Source organism: Giraffa tippelskirchi, chromosome 5, assembly GCF_054371585.1.
Source record: "Giraffa tippelskirchi isolate mGirTip1 chromosome 5, T2T-mGirTip1v1.2.pri, whole genome shotgun sequence".
NCBI classification, from domain to species: Eukaryota; Metazoa; Chordata; class Mammalia; order Artiodactyla; family Giraffidae; genus Giraffa; species Giraffa tippelskirchi.
Window position 1 is genome coordinate 50,439,417 of NC_137279.1, and position 19,870 is coordinate 50,459,286.

The following is a 19,870-nucleotide window of genomic DNA, read 5'->3' on the forward strand; positions in this document are numbered from 1 at the left end:
CAGTCCAGAATATTCATTGGAAGGATAGATGTTGAAGCTGAAACTCCAATACTTTGGCCACCTGATGTAAAGAGCTGACTCATTTGAAAAGACCCTGATGCTGGGAAAGATTGAGGGCAGGAGGAGAAGGGGACGACAGAGGATGAGATGGTTGGATGTCATGACCAACTCAATGAACATGAATTTGGGTAAACTCCAGGAGTTGGTGATGGACAGGGAGGCCTGGTGTGCTGCAGTCCATGGGGTCGCAAAGAGTTGGACACGACTGAGCAACTGAACTGAACTGAACTGATAATGTATTATTAATAATGTTCAATGATGGTAATAATGACCAGCACTTTTGAATCCTTACTTATCTGACTGACATTTTTTTTTTAAATCTCATGAGATGCTTTCAATATCCTGTTAAGTAGAAGCCCATTGACTTTTTTAAGATCAAGACATTAAAGCTGAGAAAAGTTAAGCAAGTTCACAAAGCTTCTGAAGAATGCAGCTAGGATCTGCACTCATATTCTTCGGCTATATACCCTCCTTCTCCAACTGTGTATGCGCTTGACTGATAAAGAAATAAAGCATGTTGAGCAAGAACCACATCATCTGGAAGCTTAAGATCTGAGATAAGCTGTTCTACTTCCTCTCAACATATTCTTGATTCACAAGGATATCAGCAATGTTCCTGTGTGATCCCCCTCTGGTTGGTCTCATTTCATAACCTCTTTCTCTCTGCCCTGTAGGAGTCTTGTGCGATATATATTTATCTAAACAATTAAACTAAATTAAAATTATCTTGAGAATTTTGTAAGATTCTTTCAGACAGCTGAGTAATGACTTAAACCAAGACTCTAGTCAGCTGAGTAAGGGTTCAAGTATAGAGAAAGCAGATGAATTAGAAGAGAAATAAAAAGATGAGATAAAAGAGGTCAGAAGATTGACAAAACAAAATAAAATTGTCTTTTTCCTGTCTAAAGACATACCCTTCATTTCAGCCCCACCCATGTTTCTACATTCAGCCTGGATTGTTTCTCTGCTAGAAAAGGAAAACTCATGCCATACTCATAGGCAGATTTATTATTTTGAGCCTCATCAGACAAAAGCGTGCTGATGTTTTAGGCACAACCTTTTGATCATTTTACTCTGTTACCGCTGTTTTAAGACTATTTAATCAAGATTCTTTTATCTTTATCTCAATAGAATTGCCTGTGTGTGTGCTCAGTCGTGTCCGACTCTTTGTGATCCCACAGACTGTAGCCTGCCAGGTTCCTCTGTCAATGGGATTTTTTCAGGCAAGAATACTGGAGTGTGTTGCCATTTCCTCCTCCAGGGGATCTTCCCAACCCAGGGACTGGACCTGGGTCTCTTGTGTCCCCTGCGTTTGCAGGTGAATTCTTTACTCCTGAGCCACCTGGTGTCCTTTACTCCTGTGCTACCTGCCATTATAGAATTGTCTACTGATCTTAAAGGGGAAACTGATAGTAAAATAGTTTTAAGCAGTATGATATAGCCTTCAGTGAAAGCAGTATTTTGGGTTTGTCAAGCCTAGTAGAAATTAATGAAGGAGATATAAAACCAAAGAAAGTCCTGCCTTCTCATCTTCCAAGGCAGTTAGTAAGATAGATGCACACTGTAAGCGCTTGGTGGCCAGTTTTCTTCGATGTGCTAATAGTTCTTTTTCAGCAACAATCTCCTTGTAGGCTTCTTGCAAAAACTTAAGATGTTCTTCAACCTGAAAGACAATTAATTCAGTATTGAGACAAATTCTTACTCTCATTTTGCCTTAAGAGTTTATCTGTCATTTATGTAAATATGGTGTGTAACCATTTCATTTCACATCCCGGAAAATCTTCCTGGAAAGATAGATATATTATCAATGAAAATGTACATTGTGGTAATTAAATGAATGATTACTTGATATTGAACTTTTTAAAAAAACTGCCATCTTCCCTGATAAGCTTTCTTACAATCTTGGTATCTGAAGATTCATTTCTGATTTATTTTTCACACAGAAAATTTTGTATCATATCTAGTTTCCTTCTTTTAAGGAACCAATTGAACATTTTTCATCCCATATACTCTGATCACTAGCAGCTAATAAGTTTTTGAAGTTAGGCTGGTGGGATGAAGCAACTATTAAATTATCCCTAGGCTGTAAGTAGGGGCTTCCTTGATAGCTCAGATGGTAAAGAATCCGCGTGCAATGCAGGAGACGATCCCTGGATTGAGAAGATCCCCTGGAGGAGGGCATGGCAACCCACTCCAGTATTCTTGCCTGGAGAATCCCACGGACAGAGGAGCCTAGAGGGCTACAGTCCATGGGGTTGCAAAGAGCTAGACACAACTGAGAGACTAAGCACAGGCTGTTAAGTAGAAAACATATTTTCATAATTAGTTGATGAAACTGTTTTCTTAAATTACCATTTATCTTGATAATCCTTGCTCAAAAACATTTCCTGAATTCTTATACAAAAGATTGCCTAAGGAGAGAGTCCAGTGTTTTGACCCTGCCAACAAAAACACCTACAACCTAATCCCAGTCTTCCTTCCTAATTTCATCTCCTTTTCAATATTACAGTACAACCAGATTGGCTTATTCCATATTTTCTAAACATTTCTTAAATTCTCTTGCCTCTGGGATTTGTCTCATATTTTTCCATTATGCCTAGACTCTCCCTTAAACAGATGTAAATCCTAGGCATTCTTTAAAATTCTTATCAACTTCTAGCTGTCATAAAGTCTTAGCTTGAGAAATCCACACGGATCTATACTGGTTACAAAAGTCATTTTTTGAAGGAATTATACATTGCCAGATATTATCTCTTAGGCTACGGTCTTATAGTCTTATTATTCTTTTTTCATGTCCTCAAAATCTCTGAAGACAGGGTTTAGCGTGAAGACTTGAATATGATATGTACGTGTAATTGTATACACAAAATTGTGCCTACTGAATACAGTTGGTGATCTGTAATTTCTCCTCTGATTTCTAAGATGTTATCCTGGTGAAAATACCTAATTTTTGCAAAAATATACACATTACTGACTTTTGGCATGCTTATTCTAATGATTTATTATTTAGTCCTGTTACACCCATAATAATTATTGAGTTGTTTGCTCTTTCATATATTATGTTGTTTTGTTTTCTTGCTTATACTTTCTGTTTAAATTACTCAGAAAACTCTTCCTTTGTTACTTATGATCTAGTGAGTTATTTAAATATTAAAGTATAGAGCTTATCAATTCAAGTAAACACATGAAATTTCTATTATATGACAGACAGTCACTGTGCGCCCCCAAGGTAACACATTTAGTGCAAGATAATAGGTTCTGGTATTATTTCTTTTTTCCAAAGTTTCAGAGATTTTTCAGAATTTTTTATTAATACTAGGACCCAGGTGAATAAAAACCTGTTTATAAAATGGGAGACAGTGCATGGTTGACTAAGCAGAAAATCTCAACAAGAGTTTAAAACCAATGGAGTTAACTATTACACTCAATTTTAAAATATTAAGTGTAAAAATGGGGCTTCCCAGGTGGTACTAGTGGTAAAGAATCCACCTGCCAATGCAGGAGACGGGAGACTCAGGTTCAATCCCTGGGTTGGGAAGATCCTCTGGAGTAGGAAGTGGCAACCACTCCAGGGTTCTTGCCTGGAGAATCCCATGGACAGAGGAGCCTGGTGGTGTACAGTCCAAAGGGCCACAAAGAGTCAGACATGACTGAGCAACTGAGCACACAAATGTAAAAATATACATTTTAAATATACTTGTGTGCATTCAAAGAGTTAAAATATTAGAAACTTCTCATGAAGCCTGTAGACCTGGAAGGGAATGTGGAATATTAGTGAATAAAATTCTGATAAGAATTCGCAGTTTATCTTTCTGTCTTATACCATGCAATAATAATAACAACAAATGAGCAATACTGTAAACAAACATAGGTTGGCTAGATGAGTGAAAATACTAAGACACACACATAAAATCATGGACATCAGGAAAATTGAGTAAATATCAAAATTGAAAATACCAAGCATCAAAAATAAGTACAATAAAACTACATATCAACATAAAATAAATTCAGTTCAAATTTGTTGCCAACTTCCTTAAAAAATGTCCAATACTTTTTATATCTCTTAAGCTTGCAAGAAATATCTATGGGACCAGGTAGGTAATACTTGATGTGAATTGAGGAGTTTATGATAGCCATGTGAGAATGCTAGCTCAGGCTGTCAGATTTCCTTAATTTTCAAGAGAATGTAGATTTTAAATGAAATTTCCAGATTTTAAAATGTTGGTAACTACATCAAAATGTAGGGAAAGACTTACATATTTCAAATAAGGATGTTGGTGGGCGGAATGTGCCTGTTAGATTGCCGTCTCTGAAGTATATTGCCTTACCCATTCTCAAAAGGTATGTGAGCTATGTAGGGGAGAGTGATTAATGATCTCAATTCTAGTTTTAGTTTTCATTATGATACTCTCATTTAATTCAAAATTGAGACATCAAAGGAATGTGCTTGTGCTTAGTCGTTAAGTCGTGTCTGACTTCTTTGCAACCCCATGGACTGTAGCCCGCCAGTCTCTTCTGTCCATGGGATTTTTCAGGCAAGAAGAATACTGAAGTGTGTTGTTATTTCCTTCTCCAGGGGATCTTCCCCACTCAGGGATCAAACCCATGTCTCTTAAGTCTCCTGCACTGGTGGGCAGATTCTTTACCACTGAGCCACCTGGGAAGCCCATTAAAGTAATAACCATGATTTTACACAGCAACAAAGTAATTAGTAGAAATAGGCTAAACAGTTTTTTTAAAAACATAGTTTGATATTAAGTCTTCAGTTAACTGAAGTTATAAAGATGTCCTTGGATAAATGATAAATTAATATATTAGTGATATAACATTAGTTAACATTACTGAGTGTCTTATTATGTGTCAGGCACTAAGACCTGTACATTAGTATTTATGTGTGTGTGTGCTCAGTTGTTCAGTCGTGTCCAAGTCTATGTGATGCCATGGACTGTAGCCAACCAGGCTCTGCTGTCCATGGGATTTTTCCAGGCAAGAATGCTGGAGTGGGTTGCCATTTCCTACTCCAGGGGATCATCTTAACTCAGAGGTCCAGCCAGCGTTCTTGCATTGGCAAGTGGATTCTTTACTACTGTACCAGTACTACTGTACTACTGGGGAAACAAGGAGAGATAAGAAGGCCTTCTTAAATGAACAATGAAAACAAACAGAGGAAAACAATAGAATGGGAAAGACTAGAGATCTCATCAAAAAAATCAGAACTATCAAGAGAATATTTTATTCACAGATGAGCAAGATAAAGGACAGAAATGATAAGAACCTAACAGAAGCAGAAGAGATTAAGAAGAGGTGCCAAAATACATAGAACTATACAACAAAGATCTTAATGATCCAGATAACCATGATGGTGTGGTCACTCACCTAGAGTTGGACATCCTGGAGTGTGAGGTCAAATGGGCTTTAGGAAGCATTACTACAAACAAAGCTAGTGGAGGTGATAGAATTCCAGCTGAGCTATTTCAAATCCTAACAGATGATGCTGTTACAGCACTTCACTCAATGTGCCAGCAAATTTGGAAAACTCAGAAGTGGCCACAGGACTGGAAAAGGTCAGTTTTCATTCCAATCCCAAAGAAGGGCAATGCCAAGGAATGTTCCAACTACCGTACAACTGTGCTCATTTCACATGCTAAAAAGGTTATGCTCAAAATCCTTTAAGCTAGGATTCAACAGTGCATGAATCAAGAACTTTCAGATATATAAGCTGGGTCTAGAAAAGGCAGAGGAACAAGAGATCAAATTGCCAACATCCACTGGATCATGGAGAAAGCAAAGGAATTTCAGAAAAACATATACTTCTGCTTCATGGCCAACTCTAAAGCCTTTGACTGTGTGGATCACAACAAACTGTGGAAAATTCTTAAAGAGATGGGAGTATCAGACCACCTTATCTGTCTCCTGAGAAACTTGTACGTGGGCCAAGAAGCAACAGTTAGAACCAGACAAAGAACAACTGACTGGTTCAAAATTGGGAAAGGAGTACCACAAGGCTGTATACTGTCACCCTGCTTATTTAACTTATATTCAGAACACATAATGTGAAATGCTGGGCTCCACGAATCACAAGCTGGAATTAAGATTGCTGGGAGAAATATCAGCAACCTCAGATATGCTAATGATAACACTCTAATGGCAAGAAAGTGAAGGGAAACTAAAGAGATTCTTGACGAGGATGAAAGAGGAAGGTGAAAAAGTAGGCTTAAAACTCAACATTCAAAAAACTAAGATCATGCAACCGGTCCCATCACTTCATGGCAAATAGAAGGGGAAAAAGTGGAAACAGTGACAGATTTTATTTTCTTGGGCTCCGAAATCACTGTGGACATTGACTGCAGCCATAAAATTAAAAGACACTTTGCTCCTTGGAAAGTAAGTATGACAAAATTTATTTGACAAAGCTTATTAAAAAGCAGAGATACCACTTTGCTGACAAAGGTCTGTATAGTCAATACTATGGTTTTTCTAGTAGTCATGTATAGATGTGATAGTTGGACCATAAAGAAGGCTGAGTGCCAAAAAATTGATGCTTTGGAATTGTGGTGCTGGAGAAGACTCTTGAGAGTCCCTTGGACTGCAGGGAGATCAAATCAGTCAATCCTAAAGGAAATAAACCTTTTGAATATTCATTGGAAGGACTGATGCTGAAGCTGAAGCTCCAATACTCTGCCTACTTGATGCGAAGAGCTGACTCATTGGAAAAGACCCTGATTCTGGGGAAGATAGAAGGCAAAAGGAGAAGGAGGTGGCAGAGAATGAGATGGTTAGATAGCATCAACAACTCAATGGATATGAATTTGAGCAAACTCTGGGAGACAGTGAAAGACTGAGGAGGCTGCTATGTTGCAGTCCATGGGGTAGCAAAGAATCAGACACAACTTAGTGACTGAACAACAAGAACACCTGGGAAGCCCTACAGTATTTATATTATTTAATTAATCACAATTAACCTTTTCACTACCTGTATTATTGTCTTTATTTTATATTAAACTGATTAAGTCTATTGAGATAATGACTCTTTCCTGACGTTTTTGTCTAGTTCATGAAGACTTTGAGAGTGTAACAAGTAAAGAAATTTCTTACCAGCTGTAAACCTCTTTGTTTTTCGGCCAACCTCTGTTGTGCAATTTTTAGGACATTTTGAGCTTCAGCCACTTGGATTTGTTTAGGGCCCACCAGCTTAAACAGAATGTCACAAAATTTTAAGATTAAAAGACACTTACAGATGTCAACTCTTAAACTTTTTAAGAATTAGTGTACAAAGGGAAATAACTAGTTTAATATGGAGAAACATTAAAACAAATAAAACTAGCATAGTTGTCATAAATTAAAGAACATGACAGGAGAATTTGATGTCTGAGAGTTAACATAATATGGTTGTTAAAGTGTTTTTCATTAAGCATTATTTGCACAGAAGTTCATTTGAGCATTAAATGCTTTTCTGGGACAATGATGTATCACTTACAAATTGTTATAGGTATTTAAGAGGAAAAAGCATACCTTCTGTGCTTCATGGTAGTTGTTCAAAGCTATAACCCACTGGCACATAGAGCAACAAGCAACAGACACTAGAGCAATCTTGTTTGGGTTGAAATCAGGTAAGACTAAAATCTTCTTCAGCTTTATGAAAGCCTAGAGAGAACAGTTCATGTATTACATGAGAAATATGATTGATCTGAAGTTTTCCCCAATCTACACTAGAAAGAAACTTTGTTTCAATAAAAATACTCAACTATTCTTCAAAAGTAGAATCTAAGACATGCCTGGATACAAACTAGCTCTAGTATCGCTAATTTTTTAAAGAAGAGGGTAAAAGCCTCTACTGTTGCTGTTATTGTTACAGTAGCTATATTATAGTTTTGTTTTTGTTTTTTAAAGAAGTCCATTTTAAAATGAAAATAAAACAAGTTACCTTTCTCTAGTTTTGTGGAATGTGGTGTATAAGGAGGTCTGAAGTCTTCTTCTTGTGTACCTTATGTGTGGTCACCTGGAAAAACACCCTCAATTTCTGTTCCATAAGAAGCATGTTAGCAGGGCACAGTCCTATACAAAGGTCTGTCTGGTCAATGACGGTGGTATGGCCTGGCGCATGCTGGGGCTCACTGAGGACATTGTTCTACAGCTTAGTTGTGTCACATGTCTATGGATCCACCTCATCTAAATGGGACAACCTAGCTTAGAGTTAGCTATATAGTATTTCTCCTATACTTTGGGGAGAAATAATCAGAAGGAAATCTTTCTCAGACAGATACTCCTTTTCCCATCCTTTCTAACCAGGCATTTCCTTTCTTGCTGGAAGGACAGGACCATTTTGCTGAATAATTCAGATGGAATGTGGTCCATTCTCAATGATTATTTATGTTCTTACTATCATTTAAAATGCTGTTAGGCTTTTAATCATTTCTTTAGATAAGCTATTACTTTTTGAGGTTGAAAGATCTATTTAAGCATTACCAGGGAATCGTTTTTGTTAAGAATGCTTCAGAGAGTGAAGAGTTGTTGCATTAATTTATGAGTGGTATGGGTAGCAACACTTATATTCTGCTAAAAAATTCATCTTCTTCAGGTACTACTCTATACTTCCTAATAGCACAGATTATTATCGTAACTAACTAATTGTGTTGTTAGCTATTTAATGTCTGTTTTCCCTGTTACAATGTAAGCTTCATAACATCAATAAGTTGGTCTTATAAACTATTGTAATGTCTCACAATGTCTCTTACATGGAAAATAATCCACAAATATTTATTGAATTAATTAATGAGTATTCACCCCTTCAGCTGTAACAGTGCCATTCATACGTATATAAATCTTTCAGTTTGTCCCTGAACTTAGCTCTCAGCTCGGCTCCTATGTAATGTCCCTGTTCAGATAATATTCCAGCATCTACACATCCAAAGCTACTTCTATATTTTTAGGTAATATTGTTGCAGCAGCAATCACCAAGTGGTACCAAAATCTGTATTAGTTTCCTGTGGCCACTGTAACAAATTATCACAAACTGGGTGACTTAAAACAACAGCAATTTATTCTCTCACGGTTCTGGAGACTGGAAATTTGAAATCAAGGTGTAGATCGAGTAGTTCTCCAGGTAAGGGCTCTACATGGCCTCCCACTCTACTGGTGCCCTGAACTCCACTGCTTGCTCAGGACTTAGGTCCTTCTCTCATCCTTCTTGCAGTCCTACAGTAAATCTACATTCTTCAGAATTAAATCTACTCCAGTGAAACCCTTTACCAGGTGTCCAGACTACCTTATTAAAATTCTGTTTTCTGTGCTCTAATCTAACCCTCATCTTCTCACACATGAATCAGGATTTGTAAAGTACTCAGAACAGTGTTTGGTACATGTTGTTATATGAACATTTGTTACATGAATGAAAAAAAATCTCAGAGATCTGGTTCAAGGTAGTGACATAGGAGGATTCTGAACTCCCTCCCTCTCATGGCCACACTGAATCTACAGCTACACATGCATGTATGCTAAGTTGCTTCAGTCATTTCAGTTGTTTCTGACTCTGGGCGACCCTATGGACTGTAGCCTGCCAGGTTCCTCTGTCCATGGAATTCTCTAGGCAAGAATACTGGAGTGGGTTGCCATGCCCTCCTCCAGGAGATCTTCCTGATCCAGGGATCGAACCTGTGTCTCTTATGTCTCCTGTACTGGCACGTGGGTTCTTTACCACTAGCGCCACCTACATGTAGGGAGCAATAATCTCTGGAAGAAAGCCAAAAACGACCTGAGTGACTCCTATACTTGGATGAAAGAGATAAAACCCCACGCTGTAACAGGTAGGAGAGGCTGAGACACAACCTCACCATGGTGTGGTGTCTCACAGTTGGCAGGAACTCACAACCCTAAGCTTCTCCCTGAGAACTGAAGGGTGTGAAACCCACACCTGACGACCCAACTTCAGGACCTGCACCTGAGAAAAAAATTCCACAATACATATAGCTTTAAAAGTCAACAGGGTTGTGTCCATGAGACTCAAAAGGTTATAGCAATCTGAGAACATCCCTTAAAAGGTCCATGGGGACTCACCCATCCCAGGACCCAACACAGAGGACTGACTGAAAGTGCCAAGGTTTCCAGTGAAAGAGGCTATTTGCTTGTATCAAAACTTCAGTCTGTGGGCTAGGCTTCTAAATTTAACACACCTCTTGGAATGACAAAAAGAAGAACAAATGAAGCACAAAGTTGATAGAAGGAAGGAAAGATCAGTGCAGAAATAAATGGTTACTAAAAAATCGATAGAAAAAAGCCCAATAGGTTTAAGAGCTGTTTTTTTTTTAAAGATAAAAAAGCTTGAAAAATCTGTAGCTAGACTCACTAAGAAAAAGGAGAAAGAACACTTAAATCAGTAAAATCAGAAATGAAAATTGAGATGTTGCAACTGATACCACAGAAATATAAAAAATCATAACAGACCACTATGAAAAATCATATACCAGCAAACTGGACAACCTAACAGAAATGGATAAATTCCTATAAATATTCAACCTATCAAGGATGAATCATGAAGAATCAGGAAATCTGAACAGACTGGTTACTAGCAAAAAGATTGAAGTGAAAGTGAAAGTCACTCAGTCATGTCTGACTCTTTGCGACCCCATGGACTGTAGCCTGCCAGGCTACTCTGTCCATGGAATTCTCCAGGTCAGAATACCGGAGTGGGTTGCCATGCCCTCCTCCAGGGGACCTTCCCAACCCAGACACTGAACCCAAGTCTCCCACATTGCAAGTGGATTCTTTACCGTCTGAGCCACCATCAGTAAATAAAAACCTCCTAACAAGCAAAAGTCCGGCACCAGTTGGCTTCACTGGTGAATTCTATCAAACATATAAAGAGGAGCTGATACCAATCCTTCTCAAATTCTTCCAAAAGATAGAAGAAGAGGGAACACTTCTAAACTCAATTTTGTTTTTTTAATCAGACTAGCATTCAGTCAGTTCAGTTCAGTTCAGTCGCTCAGTTGTGTCTGACTCTTTGTGACCCCATGAATCGCAGCACGCCAGGCCTCCCTGTCCATCACCAACTCCCGGAGTTTATCCAAACTCATGTCCATCGAGTCTGTGATGCCATCCAGCCACTTCATCTTCTATCGTCCCCTTCTCCTCCTGCCCCCAATCCTTCCCAGCATCAGAGTCTTTTCCAGTGAGTCAACTCTTCACATGAGGTGCCTGAAGTATTGGAGTTTCAGCTTCAATATCAGTCCTTCCAATGAACACTCAGGGCTGATCTCCTTTAAGATAGACAGGTTGGATCTCCTTGCAGTCCAAGGGACTCTCAAGAGTCTTCTCCAACACCACAGTTCAAAAGCATCAATTCTTTGGCACTCAGCTTTCTTCACAGTCCAACTCTCCCATCCATACATGACTACTGGAAAAACCATAGCCTTGACTAGACGGACCTTTGTTGGCAAAGTAATGTCTCTGCTTTTTAATATGCTATCTAGGTTGGTCATGACTTTCCTTCCAAGGAGTAAGCATCTTTTAATTTCATGGCTGCATACCCTGATACTAAAACCAGACAGGATACTACAAGAAAAGAAAATTATCTCTGATGTACATAGACACAAAAATCCACAAAAATCCACAAAAATATAAGCAAATTGAATTCAACAATATATTAAAAGGATCATAAACCATAACCAAGTGGGGTTTATTCCAGGGATGGAGTCAAGGATGGTTTAGCATCCACAAATCAACCAATGTGGTACACCATATTAACAAAATGAAGGGTAAAAATCATATGATCATCTCAATGGATGCAGAAGAAGCATTTGACAAATTCAATTTTGATTTATGAGAAAGATGCTCAACAAATTGGCTTTAGAGGGACTATAGCTCAACAGAATAAAGGTCATATGTGACAAAGCCATAGCGAACATCTTACTCCATGAGGAAGAACTAAAATTTGTTTTCATAAGATAAGAAACAAGATAAGGATGCTCACTCTTGCCACTTTTATTCAACACAGTGTTGGAAGTTCTAGCCATAGCAAGGAGGCACAAAAAAGGCACCTAAATTGAAAAAGAAGATATAAAACTGTCACTATCTCCAGATGGTATTAAATGTAGAATACCCTAAAGCTTCTACCAAAAAAATGTTAGAACTAACAAATTCCATAAAGTTGCAGTATACAAAATTAGTATGTAAAAGTCAGTTGCATTTCTATATACAAACAATAAACTCTCATAAAGAGAAATTTAGATTTTCTAATTTAGAAAATCCCACTTACAACTGCATCAAAAAGAACAACATATCTAAAAATATATTTAACTAAAGAAGTGAAATATCTGATACTGAAAACTAAAGACATTGATGGAGGAAATTAAAGAAGACACAATGGAGAGATTGTTTGTGCTTATAGATTGAAAAAATTAATATTGTTAAAATGCTCTTACTACCCAAAGCAATCTACAGATTCAAAACAATACTTACCAAAATTCCAATGGCATTTTTCACAGAAATAGAATAAACAATCCTAAAATTTATATGGAACCATAAAAGACCCTGAATAGACAAAGGAATCTTGAGAAAGAACAAAGAGAGAGGCATCTTGATTTCTGTTTTCCACCTATATTACAGAACTGTGGTAAACAAAACAATATTGTATTGGCATAAAAACAGACACATAGATAAGTGGAACAGAATAGAGAGCCCAGAAATGAACACAAGTGTATATGGTCTATTAATTTAAATAAAGGAGCCAAAAATATACAATAGGTGAAAGGACAGTCTCAATAAATGGTGTTGGGAAAACTGAACAGCTACATGCCAAAGAATGAAACTGAACCACTGTCTTACACCATACAGAAATTAACTCAAAATGAATTAAAGACTTGAACATGAGACCCAAAATCATAAAACTCCTGGGAGAAAACAGGAGCAGTAAGCTACTTGACATTGATCTTGGTGATGATTTTGGATTTGACACCAAAAGCAAGGCAATAAAAGCAAAAATAAGTAAGTGTGATTACCTCAAATTAGAAAGTTGCACAGCAAAGGAAACCATCAATGAAAGAAAAAGCAATCTAGAAAATGGGAGAAAATATTTGCAAACCATATATGTAATAAAAGGTTAACATTCAAAATAAATGGGGCTTCCCACCTGGTGCAGTGGTAAAGAATCCGCCTGCCTGGAATCACCATCTGGAGGCCTGGACGTGTGATGGCAACGCTGCCCTCCGTGAAGGAAGAAGCAGAAGAGGCCTAGTGGCACCGCGTAGGGTGTGGGGCCCGTCCTGCCCGCCGCGCCCCCTCCACTAGCGCCCCCTCCACTAGCGTTGAGTCCTGGGACTCGCGTGAGCTCGGGGTGTGGAGCCTGGCGGAGGGGCTGGGAGTGGTCTGCCCCAGCTCTGCACTTCCTAGTTTGGGCCATTTCACACCCAAGGCTGCTGTTGCTTTCCAGGCATCTGGCTGGTGCCCCAAGTCCTCCCAGGTCAACCCAGGGCCTCCTGTGCAGCCGCAGACCAGGAGCGATGGCTCGAGCTTGGCCCCAGGGGCGCTGGGCCTCCTTCCTTCCTTCACTGCCAGCTCTCACCTCGGCGCCCCGGCCGGCTCCTTGCCTCAGCGGGACCTCCCTCTCCCGTTCCCCACGAAGCTTCTGGTTTTCCCCGGGACTAGTGTGGGCCATGATCCACAGAACTCGTCTGCTGGCCTCGGGGCCAGAGTTTTTCCACTCAGGTTGCAAAAGCAGTGACTCCTTTAGTACTGGCTCTCAGAATGTTGGGGGCTTCCCGGGTGGCTCAGACAGTAAAGCTTCTGCATGCAATGCGGGAGATCCGGTTTCAATCCCTGGGTTGGGAAGATCCCCTAGAGAAGGAAATGGCAACCCACTCCAGTACTCTTGCCTGGAAAATTCCATGGACTGAGGAGCCTGAAAGGCTACAGTCCCTGGGGAAACAAAGAGTCCGACACGACTAAGCAGGGGCGCACACTCACACGTACCCCAAATAAATAATTAATTCATCTAATCCAACAGCAAAAACACCAATCTGATTAAAAAATGGGCAAAGGATCTGAATAAATGTTTTTCCAAAGAAGACATACAGATAGGTAACAGGTACATGCAAAGGTGTTTAACATCATTAATAATCAGGGAAATAGAAACAAAACTACAATGAGTTATCACCTGTTAAAATGGTTATTATCAAAAGACCACAAATAACGATTGTTGGTGAGAAAGTGGAATACTTGTATACTGTTAGTAGAAATGTAAATTTGTGAATCACTATAGAAAACAGCATGAGGTCTCTTCAACAATTAAAATAGAAGTGCCAAAAGATCTAGCAAGCTCACTTCTGGGTATTTATCTGAAGGAAACAAAAAGACTAACTGAGAAAGACATATTCACCCTCAAGTCAACTGCAGCATTATTTACAATAGCCAAGACAAGTAAGCAGCCGAAGGGTCTATTAATGGATGAATGCATAAAAAAAACATGAAAAAAAATACACACACAATGGACTATTACTCAGACATAAAAAGAAGGAAATTCTTCCATTTTTGATAACTAGGATGGGTCTCGAGAGCACTATGCTGAGTGAAATAAGACAGAGAAAGATAGATATCATATGATATCATGTATGTATAGAACCTAGAAAAAAAAAGAAAAAACCAAAATGAACTCATAGATAGAGAAAGCAGATTGGTGCTTACCAGGGGTGGGGAGCTAGGGATGGTGAAAATGGGTGGAGGTGGTCAACAGGTACAAACTTCCAGTTATAAAATAAATAAGTCCTGGGGATATAATGTACATCATGGTGACTATATTACTAATCCTGTATATCTAAAAGTTTCTAAGAGAGTGAATCTTGAAAGTTCTCATCACAAGAAAAAAATTTTGTAACTATGTGTGGTGATGGATATTAACTAGACTTTCTGTGGTGATTATTTTGCAGTGTATACAAATATCAAATCAGTGTGCTGTACACTTAAAACTAATGTTGTATGTCAATTATATATCAATTAAAAAATCTCAGACACCTGTATCCACACATTGTACTTTCATAGGGTTATACAATCTATCCAGAAAAAATTTTTCTCCACTATTGACCTCTCCTATTCTCATTATATAAAGAGATCCTGTGACATGACATTTTTCTGATTTTGGTGACATATTGCTTTACCTTGTCACTTCCAGAAAACCATTTATGTTTGCATATACAGCTTGCTCTCTGATCTTTTACCCTCACCATTGTCTTCCAATTCTAACACAAGACTCCAGTGTTAATACTTCCATTTGACTTGTAGATTATAAGTATGGAGTGTATCAATCATGCATTAATTAGAGATGAACTTTACCTTCTCAGGTATGCTGTCCTTGTCAATGTTAATCAATTTTTTTAGGAAACCAGTTTCTGAAAGAAGTAACTTTGCTGTAGTCCAGTTAGGTTTCTTTTGCAGAAGAATACAAACTGCATTCATGACAGTCAGTACAAGGTAAGGAGGCCGTGTATATACTCTGTAATAAATGGTTTAAATCTAATCAACTTCATAACTGAAATCAAAGATACCCTGTAAACTATCTCAAAAGATAACTCACACAGATTTTTAACAAGTATTTTGGTAAGAAGAACTATTTGCCAATATATGGCTATTTCATTATTGGGTATCTTCAAAAATTTGAGTATCTTTAGTACATGGGTATCACTGCTTTAGAAAGATGAAATGCATAACACTTAAATATGTAGAACATACAAGTTAGATGTTAATTATTTTCATTACAAAAGCATTTGCTGCTGAGTTCTTTAAAGAAGGAACCCTCCTCTTTTATTCCAGTATTGGTTTATTGATAGCCACTTGATGGAAACACTATGTGTGTGTGTGTGGGGGGGGGTAGTTGAGAGTCAACCCGATTCCTGTAATTTGAGGGGTGCTGTAAGGTACAACTCCCTTTAAATACATCCTCTGATTATTCTTCATCCTGATCTAAAATTCCTACCAGAAAGATCACAGATAATATAGAGTTGAGGGAGGGAGGGTAGATGGGAATTGGTCTCCTAAGTTATTAATGATGTAATTATTGGAACATTGGAAGCTGCCTCTTAGCTACATCCGAATCAGCTGACATGTGTATGTGCGTGCTAAGTCCCTTCAGTTGTGGAAACAGCAGGTGGGAAAGAGAATGGACTAAACTGTGTCTCTGCTGCATGTCCTAAGAATAGCAACGAAGATCATATCATAAGGCATTTCATTTGTCTGGCATCTTGAAGTGAAGTGAAATGTACATTAGCAACATCACAAGGGATAATCTTTAAAAAACAAACCAAAAAATAAATAAATAAGTAAAACCAAGGCATATGCTAGGAATTCAAGCATTAGGTTAGTTTTCTTTAGCTTTAGTACAAGGGCAGGGGAAAGGGCCTGCTTAATCAGAGGAAACCAGTTAGCATTAATCTGTTTTGAGTACTTGCCTTATGCCAGACTATTCTAAACATTTTACATGTTTCAACTCATCCAATCCTTTCAACATTTGTTATTACCCCAGGTGCATAGAAAGGAAGTTGAAACACAGAAAGGCTATATACTAGAAAGCAGCAGTGCCAGAATTCCAACCCAGGAAACTTGGTACCAGAGCCCATGATAGGTAAAATGGCTTACTCTATAAATGGGATATAGACTTAACTTTCACCATGTATTTTTGTTTTATTTTGAGTTCTTGCATCTCAAAAGAGACTTCAGTAAATTACTCACCTTAATTCAGAGACATCAGCTTTATCCAGGGCGTTTAGAGCCACAATTGCCTTCTTGAGAGCTGGCAGTACAGTTTTTAATTCATTGTCAGCTTTCTGCAATAAAGTTATGAGCCCCTAAATACATATGAATGAATATAGTTGCATACTTAAAATTTTTATATTTTTAAGTTGGAAAATGTAATTCGACATTTTTACAATGCCCATAAGTTATGCTTCTGTATGAGGTACACACATGCTTGCACTGTTAGAAACATGTGTTACTGTCCTAAATTAGTGTATTTTACAATCTCTGATGAGAAGTTATCTGTGAGAAGCGAAAACACTGAGTGTTTTCTGCCTTCTGTGTTAGACTTAGTGTAGTTTTAACATTGCCCTTTTGAGGAGTGGTCCACTTAAGTATGGAATTCTAGGTGGCTCAATGGTAAAAGAATTCATATGCCAATGCAGGAGACACCAGTTTGATCCTTGAGTTGGGAAGATCCCCTAGAGGAGGAAACAGCAACCCACTCCAGTATTCTTGCCTGGAGAAGTCCATGGACAGAGGAGCCTGTCGGGCTACAGTCCATGGGGTCGCAAAGAGTTGGACACAACTAAGCGACTGAGCATGCCACTTGAAGACAGAATTACTGTAAAGCTAATGAAGCTGAAGACCCCTCAGCTGCACAGACCCCCTTCCAAGGTCCTGGAAGGAATGTTGCCAATATGTGTACAGGGTCATACATTTTTGTAAGACATGCAAAAGTAAGACATTCTATTTGCAATCAGATAAGATCAATTTCTCTTTACACTTTTGACTGACTCTTTGTCGGGTATTCTATCATGAAAGGTGGTGCTGAAATGATTGTGGATATTTTTGGGATTTCGCTAACAAGCTGACTTGGGAATTATATTTATGTTGCTTAGAGTCACTTCTCTGTATAATTAAGTTATTACACACTATTACAAACACAAATGACTTCTAGAAATACTTCTGTTGTCTGCTGTTCCAACTTTCCTAGTGATGTGACACTAAGGTGAAGGGCCAGAGGTCATACTATAATATAACTTGTACTTATAGTGCCCATCATCAGAATCTTGTCTGCAGAAAATCCTTCCACTTATTAGATGAGTAAAATTGTAAGTAGATGGTAGATCCTCATTGACACCTACTCAAAATGGAAGTTCATTCTTCCATGAATATACTTGATAATGCAATATACACTATTCTAAACCTACAATACATCCACCCCCTTTTTTTGATGAGAGTTATTCAACAAGAATTAATCAGGATTCCTGGACTTTTAGGTAATAATTATCATATTTGGAAAGATGTTTTAAAATGTCTCACTGAAAGAAGTGAGAAATTACAGATTCCTTGTACAGATATATGTCAAAAGTGCCTTATTTTATAGTTTTTAATTCTTATCAGATCATCTTCAGAAAACAAAGCAGCTCTAGGGACTGTCAATTTGATTTGTGTCACTTCTCTCATTGCCTGAATAATTCTCTCTTTTTAAACTGGCCAATTCCCCTCTGTTCCCTCCAGTCAGAATTCCAATAGGATCCAGTCTGGTGTAGCAGATTACCAAATGTTCAACCCTGGTCTGATCAACGGCCACCCCTAGTCAGAGAAGGCAGAGAGTGGGGTTTCACATTTTCCATGTGCGAAGTTTTTTCATGAAGCAACTCCATCAATTAAAAAAAAAATATATATATATATATATACTATATATATATTAGCTAAAACCTCAGTTGGGGGAATTATTTATTTATGTTAAATACAAAAGCTACTGTCATTAGCTAATATCTCAAAGCACAACAAATATTTAGGCAAGGTTTATTATAAAAAATAGTGAATGTGAATAGATATTTCTAATAGCCTTTTTGATAATTTCAAAATATTTTGCTTGGCTTCTTGTTAGATCTGATCAGATCATCATTAAAAACATGTCTGAAAAATAAATAGTTCATACCAGAGATATGAAAGATATTGGTCTGCCTTCTTCTCATTGTTCACTTGTACTTCTAGTGTTAGCATTATCTTCAATCCAAGGTTTCTCTGAGAAACCTTTACAAGCTACCTGTCCATATTTTAAGGACCAATTTACTTCAAGCTGGATAACATAATAGGTAAATCCCCTTACTTGGACACAAATAAACTGCAGGGCTTCCTGCTGAGCACTGAGGAAATGAGGAGGCCACCACAGCCAACCCTTCCACACTTCAGATGATCCTCTTGGAGGCCTCATGCATTACTTATATGGGTTGGATGAGTTTTATTCATTGTAACCAGAAGAACCAGATTATCTATTTTGCTAAGGGACCCTTTGTCTTTGTACTTCACTTAACAGTATCTTGCATGTAGCATGTATTAATATAAATATTTTCTGGGAAAAAAATGAAAAACAGGCAAAGTTGGAACACTATATGTTTAAGAGCAGTTAGCCTGACTTTAAAATTTTTGGGGTAGGAAACAATTTTGCAAATCTCTAACTGACTTTCACTGATTATATTTTAATTTTACCTGAGCATACTCTTCTACGATTCTTACTTCTTCTGCCATGGTTTCTTCATCCTGTTTGACAAGCATCTGAACTTTCTCAACCACTTGGGAATCTTTCTGTAGTTTTTCCATTAGGATTTCTTTCTCCTAATGAACCAAACAACTCTTCTTAAAATAAGTTTTAAGAGACATGATATCTTTTTAAAAAGACAAATCAAATAGCTTATTTCATTCTTACAGAATCTGTCAAAATCAGCTTGAAATATATTTGTTTAATAGGCTAATAAAGATGATTGCAACAAATATCATTTCACACAACACACATAAAGATTGATGATGAGTAATGATTTTTAGAATACTTGGCCAATTGCAAGTTACCACAGTGCATTTCAGATGTATTTAACTAATAACTACAGATTTTTCTATTTCTGTTATAATTAGCTATATACTTATTATTGGCTTTCCAGGTGGCTCAGTATTAAAGAATGCACCTGCCAATGCAGGAGACATGGATTCGATCCCTGGGGAAGGAAGATCCCCTGGAGGAAGAAATGGCAACCCACTCCAGTATTCTTGCCTGGAAAATTCCATGGACAGAGGAGTCTGGTGTTCT

General features: G+C 38.0%; 1 protein-coding gene across 1 annotated transcript in view; it reads right to left on the reverse strand.

Annotated features, from left to right (window-relative positions):
* DNAH14 (dynein axonemal heavy chain 14) overlaps positions 1–19,870 on the reverse strand; it is a 377,211-nt gene that overhangs the window by 86,326 nt on the left and 271,015 nt on the right. Inside the window, exons 60-65 of the mRNA XM_081491559.1 lie at positions 19,279–19,404; positions 16,774–16,868; positions 15,382–15,541; positions 7,573–7,704; positions 7,156–7,251; positions 1,583–1,723 (exon numbers count right to left, since the gene is read on the reverse strand). Of these exons, the coding sequence (XP_081347685.1) occupies positions 1,583–1,723; positions 7,156–7,251; positions 7,573–7,704; positions 15,382–15,541; positions 16,774–16,868; positions 19,279–19,404 (750 nt within the window). The remainder of the gene's footprint in view (positions 1–1,582; positions 1,724–7,155; positions 7,252–7,572; positions 7,705–15,381; positions 15,542–16,773; positions 16,869–19,278; positions 19,405–19,870) is intronic.